The sequence below is a fragment of the Tetrao urogallus genome, assembly GCF_951394365.1.
Source record: "Tetrao urogallus genome assembly, chromosome: 26".
Taxonomy (NCBI): domain Eukaryota; kingdom Metazoa; phylum Chordata; class Aves; order Galliformes; family Phasianidae; genus Tetrao; species Tetrao urogallus.
Genome location: NC_136839.1, coordinates 2,256,310 through 2,265,219, shown reverse-complemented (window position 1 = coordinate 2,265,219; position 8,910 = coordinate 2,256,310). Strand labels below are relative to the sequence as shown.

The following is an 8,910-nucleotide window of genomic DNA, read 5'->3' as shown; positions in this document are numbered from 1 at the left end:
ATGCTGAGGACGGAGGCAGCGAGCGGGGCGGCAGCCCCGGGGGGCAGCGGGGGGGCCCCGGGCAGCGGGGCGGGCAGCGGGGGGTTGAGGAGCGCGTCCCCGCACCGCAACGCATACGAGGCCACCATCCAGGCCCTGAAGCCCACAAAGGATGCCGAGGGTGAGGACGGCAAGAAAGCCCGCAGCAAGAAGTATGGCTCCAACGTCCATCGCATCAAGAACATGTTCCTGCAGATGGGGACGGCGCCGGGCCCCGAGGGCGCCTGCGACTTGGCCAAGGGCAAGGAGAAACCCGTCCGCCTCTCCCTGCCCCGCGCCGGCAGCCTGAGCGATGGCATGGAGCAGGGCAGCCCGCTGAAGCTGGGCACCAGCGTGTCCGAGAGGGTGAGCCGCTTCGATTCCAAGCCCGACAAACCCTTCTCCAAGCTGCAGGAGACCCGTAAGATCTTCGAGAGGAGCCCGCAGGAGAAGGAAACCACCACCAAGCTGCTGCTGCGCAAAGAGCGCGCCGGCTTCCAGGACCGCAAGCTGGACGTGGTGGTGAAGTTCAACGGCAGCACCGAGTCCTTGGATAAGCTGGACACCGAGGCCGTGTCGCCCACCGTCAGCCAGCTGAGCGCCGTGTTCGAGAAGGCTGACCTGAGGAACAACCTGCACAAGACGCCGGGGCGCGCCGGGCCGCTCAACTCCAAGCTGGTGAGCAAAAGGTCCCGCGTCTTCCTGCAGGGCGGAGAGGGTGGCAAAGCCGAGGGCTGCGCAGAAGGCAGCGCTGCGCCCGCACGGCCGCGTCCTGCGGAGGAGGAGAAGGTGATGGGCAAAGCGCCGAGGTCGGCGGAGAAGGATGGGAGCGTCCCGCGCGTGCAGGAGGTCTGCAAGATCAAACCTGTGGAGGTGGAGGAGAGCGGAGAGTCGGAGGCCGAGGTGGAGGTGAAGGAGCCCGCGGCTGCGGCCGAGGTGGCCAAAGGGGCCGAGGGGTCGGTGGTCCCCGAACCGTGCCTGGATGGGGGTGAGGAGCCCCCCGACGCCAAGGAGGGAGGCAAGGGTGAGCGGGTGGAGGAGAGTGAGCTGTACGACGAGTCCAAGAAGGAGGACTTCTCCGAGGCGGACCTGGTGGACATAAGTGCCTACAGTGGGCTCGGGGAGGACTCGGGGGGCAGCGGGTTGGATGAGGATGAGGAGGCGGATGGGCTCTACGAGCCCGAATCCAGCTGCATGGAGATCCCAGGGCTGTCTGAGGAAGAGGAACCCGTTCCCAATCGCAAGATCCAGTTCAGCACGGCGCCCATCCAGGTGAGTCCGGCCGTGGTGCTTTGGGGTCTCCAAAGAAGGGAGAAGAGGGGAGTTTTGGGGGTCCCCGATCATCCAGCGATGAGATTGGAAGCCATGGAGATGGGAACCTCCTGGCCAATTGGCCGTGGCCGAGCTTGGGCAGCCTCTATGGAATGCTGATGGCCCAGCATGGAGAAGGGCAGAGGGTCTGCGATGTGCCGTTGTAGCCCAACATGAGCCCCCCGGGAAGCTGGGAGCTGTGCTGCTGGGGACACACGGCCACGTGGGGAGGGGAAAGGGACACGGAGTGGGGTGGAGACCTTGGCTGTGAGATGTTGTGTTGGTGGCACGTGGAGGACGCTCGGATCTGATGGCACGCACTTCCAACCCACCAGGGTGCACCAGGGCGGGCTGGGACTCATTTTGGGAGGGGATGAGCAAAATATTCATCCAGGCCCCAGATCCTGCCAGGTGCCACCGGGCCAGACCTGGTCCCCGGGACCTGTCAGCGCTGGGACTCCCTCCAAACTGCCACCCCTGCAGGGAAGGTTGATGCCCACCCCCCCCCCCCCGGGCTCAGCACTGGGACCATTTCGGGAAGTGGAGGAAAGGGAAGTGCCTCACGGGTGGGCGGGTGCCAGCGGCGAGAGCTGCTCATCCCCCTCCTTGTCCCCACATGGGGACAGCTTTGGGATTTGGGGTCCCCATATCACCCCCACCGTGCGCCAGCGATGGCACGGAGGGCGATGGAGGCCGTGCCGTTATTTCAGGGCTTTCTCTCGTGCTCGTATCCCCCCGGCTGGAGGAACAGAAATTGCTTTGTGCCTGGCTGGGTTATTTATAGCAGCACGGCCTATATTCTGGCTCTGAGTCAGCGGCGGGTGGGTGGCCCCACCTGGGATGGGACACGGGCACCGCGGTGGCACCGCGTGGGGATGGGGTCCCATGGTGGCCGCGCGCTGCTGGGTGTGCGCCGGGGCTTCTGCACCGCGGGGATCGGCCGTCTGGGCTCCAGGAAGGAATCCCTGCTGTGGGGGTGCAGATGTGCTTTGTGGGGTGCTCTGCTCCCCCCCCATGTTTGACCCCTGCTCTGTCCCTCTGTGGGGTGCGCTGGGCACCCAGCTGTCCCAGCGTCTGTCAGCATCCCGAGCCCCCAAACCAGCCCAGAGCGTGGGCACCTGGGGACACCCCAGCGCCCGCAGAGTGCGTCCTGTGAGTGGGGATGGGGGTCCCTGCTGCCAGCCCCCTCCCTTGGCACATTTGCTCCCTCCTTCTGTGTCTCCTCTGGGAACCCTCCAGGTCTCCAGGAGACAGGAGGTCCTGTCTCCTCCAGGTCCCCTGCACGTCTCCAGCACTCCGAGGACTTGGGGACAGCACTCAGGGGCACAATGGGACAAGCAGGGCCATACCTGACCCCTCTGGGTGCCCTGTGCAGATGTGGGGCAGCTACCCGGCTTGTCCCTGGGGGCGCCACCCCGGAGGGTCCTGCTCGTCTCGGTGTCACCAGGCTTTGTGCGATGGCCCTTGACACTCATCCCTAATACCCTTTGTGCAAGGCTTTAGCAGCGTGGTGTTAGCCCTAATCCACTCGCCCTGCAGCACCGTGGCCCCTCTGGGGACATCTGCCACACTCAGTGCCTGGGTGACCCCCCCCCCAGTCTGGAGCACAGCATTGCGTTGGTGTGCACAGCACTTGCGGGGTGCAAGGAAGGGCAGAGCTGTCCCCTTCCTGGCTGCTGTAGTGCTTTGGCTCTTGAGGAGATGCTGGGCTGGGAGCTGGGGAGTCCCTCACTGGGGAAGGGAGGAGGATGAGGCTGGAGCAGGGGAATGGTCAGGTCTGCACCCCCAAATTGCGTGACTTGGAGCAGCCATGGCTTGTGCACCCCATCTGCCTCCCACCCGTCCACCCATCCCTCTGCCCATCCGTCCGTCCATGCCCATCTATGCTTGGTCCATCTGTCTGTCCAACCACCGCTCCCTCCATCCCTCCATCCGCCCATCCATCTGTCCATCCCTCCATCCACCCCGGGATGCAGAGCACAGAACCCCCATCTCCCAGCACATCCCAAGCCCTCCATTCTTCCTCAGACTCCTCCTCATCCCACGGTGTGCTGTGCTGGAGATTCTCCCATGTCTCCTAGGATCCACCACCCCCATGCCCCGTCCCTTTCACCACCTCCCTCCCACCTCAGGTCTTCAGCACTTACTCCAATGAGGACTACGACCGCCGCAATGAAGATGTTGACCCCATGGCCGCATCAGCAGAGTATGAGCTGGAGAAGAGGGTGGAGCGGCTCGACCTCTTCCCCGTGGAGCTGGAGAAAGGTGGGTCCCATCCCTGTCCTGTGCTGCGGGGCTCACTTGGCTCCTTGGGAAGGATCCTGAGGTGACCCCTCGGTCACTGCTGGGTATTTTGCTGCTGCCCCATTGGGACACGGATCTCTGTCTCCACAGATGCTGCAGGGCTGGGAATCAGCATCATCGGCATGGGCGCAGGGGCTGACATGGGCCTGGAGAAGCTGGGCATCTTCGTCAAGACGGTGACGGAGGGAGGGGCGGCCCACCGGGACGGCAGGTATGGGATGCCCACCCCCAAACTCCACCCTGGCTCCTGCTGGTGGCATTTGGTGGTGATGGAGGAGCTGGTTGGGGAGCTGGGAGGTGTCTGGGGGTTGGGCAGGGGATGGTGGCGCTGTGACGGTCCCCTTGTCCTCAGGATCCAGGTGAACGACCTCATCGTGGAGGTGGATGGCACCAGCCTGGTGGGAGTGACGCAGAGCTTCGCTGCCTCCGTGCTCAGGAACACCAAGGGCCGTGTCCGGTAGGGCCCAGGGCTGGGGATGTGGGGGCAGGCATCCCCCACAGCGCTCCCACTGCATCCTGGCAGTGGGGATGCTGCCCCACAGCATCCCTGCTCCCTCCTGTTCCCATGCCCACTGCCTGCCCTGTGCCACTTTGCTCCCACAAATCCCCCCCCCCCCCAGGACAGCGTAGGATGCCCCTCTATCTCAGACACAGGCCCTATGATGTCCTCCCAGATTTGTCACTACCTGAGTGTCCCCCATCTGAGTCCCCCAGTTGTCCCCCAGCTGTGCCACCTGGGTGTCCCCTGGCTGTGCCACCTCCACGTCCCCATCTGAGCCTCTCCATTTTCCCCCCAGCTGTGCCACCTGGGGGGCACACTCAGCACACTCCCCCACTCTCAGTTCCCTGCCGCCACCCGTGCCCTAAGCTGTCCCCAGGCGAGTGCCCGCTGTCCCCACAGGTTCCTCATCGGGCGGGAGAAGCCAGGTGAGCAGAGTGAGGTGGCCCAGCTGATCCAGCAGACGCTGGAGCAGGAGCGGTGGCAGCGGGAGATGATCGAGCAGCGCTACACGCAGTACACCGAGGATGATGAGGAGGTGAGGGCGGCACAGACGTGGCCCTCACGGCCTGGGCTGACTCGGTTTCCCTGGGTGGGGGGCTGCTGTGTGCCAACGCTGCTCTGTGACCGCTGCAGACAGGGGAATACGCCACAGATGAGGAGGAGGAGATGAGCCCCATGTTCCCCAGCAGTGAGATGGCCATCGAGGTGTTCGAGCTGGCCGAGAACGAGGACACGCTCTCCCCCGTTGAGATGGACCCTGAGAAGCTGGTGCACAAATTCAAGGAGGTGAGGAGGGCCCAGGGGGCACACAGGGGTGGGGTGGGGTGGGGGTGTCCCACCATGTTGCCATACCCTGCAAATGCCCGGCTCCTCTTTCAGCTCCAGATCAAGCATGCTGTCACCGAGGCGGAGATCCAGCAGCTGAAGAGGAAGGTGAGCAAGTTCCTTCATCCCTCCATATCCCCCCTAGATCCACACACCTCTCCCCCACAGCCCACCCAGAGGTGCTGTGCCGTGCTGTGCCATGCTGTGCCATACCTGCTCTTTGGTCATGCCACACCATCCCATGCCGTGCTGTGCCGTGCTGTGCCATGCTGTGCCATACCTGCTCTTTGGCCATGGCAAGCCATCCCATGCCATTCCATCCCATGCCATGCCTTCCCATGCCATGCCTTCCCATGCTGTTCCATTCCGTGCTGTGCCACACCTGCTCTTTGGTCATGCCATTCCATCCCATGCCACTCCATGCCATGCCATATCTGCTTTTTTGGCCAAGCCAAGCCATCCCACGCTGCACTATTCCACGCCACGCTGCGTTGAGCCATCCCATGCAATGCTGTGCCCTGCCGTGCCCTGACCCTGCTGTCCCCCAGCTGCAGTGCCTGGAGCAGGAGAAGGCACGGTGGCGGGCTGAGAAGGCCCAGCTGGAGCAGAGCGTGGAGGAGAACAAGGAGCGCATGGAGAAGCTGGAGGGGTACTGGATGGAGGCACAGAACCTGTGCCAGGCGGTGGATGAGCACCTCAAGGAGACACAGGCCCAGTACCAGACCCTGGAGCGAAAGTACAGCAAGGCCAAACGGCTCATCAAGGAGTACCAGCAAAAGTGAGGGCAGGGCCCTGGCTGCTGATCCTCTCCCGGGGCACCCACCCCCTTCCCAGGCACCCCTCGTCCTGGATACGCGCTGTCCCTTGGGACTCACTCCCTAGGCAGGGTCCATCTCCTGGCCATGGGCCGTGCCCTTGGTGCAGACCTGTCTGTGAGGCAGCACCTCCTCGCCAGGCACAGCTCTGTCCTTTGCCACGGTCTCGTGAGCATCGACTCCTCCTTGAGGCACCAAAGGTGTCCTCGGCTGCCTTCATCTGCGGGCACAGAGCATCTGTTGGGCACGGACCATCCCCTGGGCATGGAGCATCCCACTGACTCCTCCTCAGGGCACCAAACCCTTCCTGGGTACCCCTTGTTCCTGGGCAGGGATGAACCCTTGGGCATGGAGCATCTGTTGGGCTTGGACCATCCTCTGGGCGTGGACCATCCGTCCTCAGGGCATGGAGCATCCCTTGCCCATTGATCCCTCTTCAGAGCACCAAACCTTTCCAGAGCATCCTTTTTTTTCTTGACATGAACCATTTCTTGGGCATGGAGCATCCTTTGGGCATGGACCATCCATCCCCTACACGTGGTCCGTTCCCTGGGCATCCATTCCTCTTCAGGGCACCAAACCCTTCCTGAGCATCCTTTTTTTTTCCTGGGCATGGATCATCCCTTAAGCATGGAGCATCCCTTAGGCATAGAACACCCCTGGGCATGAAGTATCTGTTGGGCATGGACAATGCTGTGGGCATGGACCATCCAACCCCTATCCATAGACCATTCCCTGGGCATGGATCACGCATCCCTTACACATGGAGCATCCCCTGGGCATCCATTCCTCTTCAGGGCACCAAACCCTTCCTGGGCATCCTTTTTTATCCCGGGCAGTGGATCAGCCCTTAGACACGGAGCATCCTTTAGGCGTAGAACATCCCTTGGGCATGGACCGTCTGTTGGGCATGGACCATCCTTTGGGCATGCACCATCTAGCCCCTATTCGTGGAGCATCCCCTGGGCATCCATTCCTCTTCAGGACACCAAACCCTCCCTGGTCACCCCTTCTCTCTGCAGACAAACCCTGAGGAGAAACCACCCCCTATGAGATCCGCGGCACAGATTATCCTCTACGCCCAAACCCCAGCATCCCCCTCCCCACCTCCCTGCCCCAAGGAGGGGGGCACAGACACCCATCCCAGTGCCGCACACCCACACTCTGTCTCCCCGCAGGGAAATCGAGTTCCTGAAGAAGGAGACGGCGCAGCGGAGGGTGCTGGAAGAATCGGAGCTGGCGCACAAGGAAGAGATGGAGAAGCTGCAGGAGAAGGTGGGCACCGGGCGCCGGGATGCGGGCTGCCCCTGAGCCCCGGGGCCACCGTGGGCACGGCCAGATCCGGCCATGGCTCCACCGCCGCCCGGTCCCGCTCCACCGCCGCTCCCACCGCGTCGCTCCTGTGATGGATCGCAGGAATTCCGCTCTGCTCCTCATCCCACGTTGGGCAGCAATGGATCTGCCCAACCCACCGGATTCTGCTCCCGTTGTCCCGGATCGAGGGGATCCGTTTGGGCGCTGCTGTGCGCCCGATCCTCCTCCAGGCGTTTGGATGCCGCACGGGATGGCGGTGGATCCGCCCAGACGTTGGGCTGTGCTGGATCCTGCTGCAGGGTCTGACGTTCCCCCCCGTGGACCAAAAGAGATTGTCTTGGGCGCCGGATCCCGGGCTGCGCTCATGGGATCCTGCAGTGGGTCCTGGCAGATGTGTGCGAGGCTCTGGGTCAAACCTGATCCTCAGCCTGGAGCCGGGTCCCATGCTGGTCATGTTGGATCCCACCGTGGGTCATGCTGGATTCCATGCTGGCTCCACCAGATCCCAACCAGGGATCAGAGAGCTGTGCTGGGTCATAGCAAATCTCCTACGGGGTCACCGCATCCCCCGGGAGCCCGGAGCACCTGGGAAGTGCCATTGGTTGCGGTGTGGGGCCGGGGGGCACCAGGGGACCCTCCATGTGCCCCTCCCTTCCTCAAACACCCCCAGATGACGCACAGCCTCTCACCCACCAGCTGGCTGCAGCCCCCCATCCCCGCCCCCCAATCCCACACTGTCCCCCCAATACTCCACCCCATTCCCCTGCCTGTGCTGTTCCTCCCTAATCGTGTCTCCATCCTTTCCCCCTTGTCCCCCACCCAGCATCTCCGTGTCCCCCCCCATCGCGTCCTCCAAGTTCTGTCCCCCCATCCCCGTCTCCACGTCCCCATCCTACGCCTTCAACACACAGTGTCCCCATCCTCTTGTCGCCCGTCCCCCCCCCCCCAGCCCCACGTTTCCTCCCCACATCCCCTCCGTGCCCCCCGCCCCCCCCCCCCTCTGAGACCTCTCCCCTTTGCTGTTTTTCAGATCTCCGAACTGGAGGCCAAGCTGCAGACCTTGAAAAATTCCAACCCGACTTAAACCACCCTCAAACCGCAGCGATTTGGGGGGGCGGGGGAGGGTCTGCCCCTCTCCCCCCAGCCCCTCTCTCCCCCATTCCCACCCCTTCTCACTGGGGGGGGGGAGGTGAGATCCCAGCAAGGCCTCCTGGTGCCCCCCACCTCCCATTGGGGCACAGAGAGAAGGGGGAGGGGGGATGCAAACAGGGTTTTATTTTGGGGGGGCGGACACCCCACATTCGTGTCTGTCCAGTGTGAGTCTCGTGGTAACGTGATGGACTGGTTGGGGGGGGGGGGGTACGACCCCCACAGGCCTCCCCCTCCCCAAAAGCGCCCTCCTCTCAATGTGACCCCTCCCCTCTTCCCCCCACCCCCCCCCCCGGACATTGTTGAGGGGGGGCAAACAGAAATCATCTCCCTCCCCCAAAAATGTGAACCGTATTGAGGAGAAAAAGGGGGTACGCTGGAAGCTCCCCATCGCCACCCCCTCCTCTTGGGACTCCATTGGAGCACTGTCCGGGGGGGCGGGGGGGGGGGGGAGGGGGTTGCCTTTGTGTGCTCCCACATGGAATTGCCCCCATCTCCCCCCCCTGCACTGAGCTCGGTGCTGGGACCCTCGATACTGGGGGGGGGTTCACCGCCCCCCCTGCCCCATACACACCCGCTGCCACCACTGAGGTGCTGTGGGGGGGGGGGGACACACGGGACACACGCACAGAGCCTTCGCCAAGCTCTGCCCTTGCCAACCTCATCCTCCCC

The 8,910-nt window shown here is 63.6% G+C and overlaps 1 protein-coding gene across 1 annotated transcript; it reads left to right on the top strand.

Annotated features, from left to right (window-relative positions):
- On the top strand, positions 1 to 8,173 carry PPP1R9B (protein phosphatase 1 regulatory subunit 9B; the record flags this gene model as incomplete). Its single annotated transcript, XM_079547313.1, has 10 exons — positions 1 to 1,290; positions 3,462 to 3,594; positions 3,724 to 3,844; positions 3,986 to 4,090; positions 4,535 to 4,670; positions 4,769 to 4,921; positions 5,015 to 5,068; positions 5,509 to 5,738; positions 6,954 to 7,050; positions 8,120 to 8,173. The coding sequence occupies 10 exons, from the start codon at positions 1 to 3 to the stop codon at positions 8,171 to 8,173; spliced, it is 2,373 nt and encodes a 790-aa protein (XP_079403439.1).
- Positions 8,174 to 8,910: the final 737 nt, after the last annotated feature.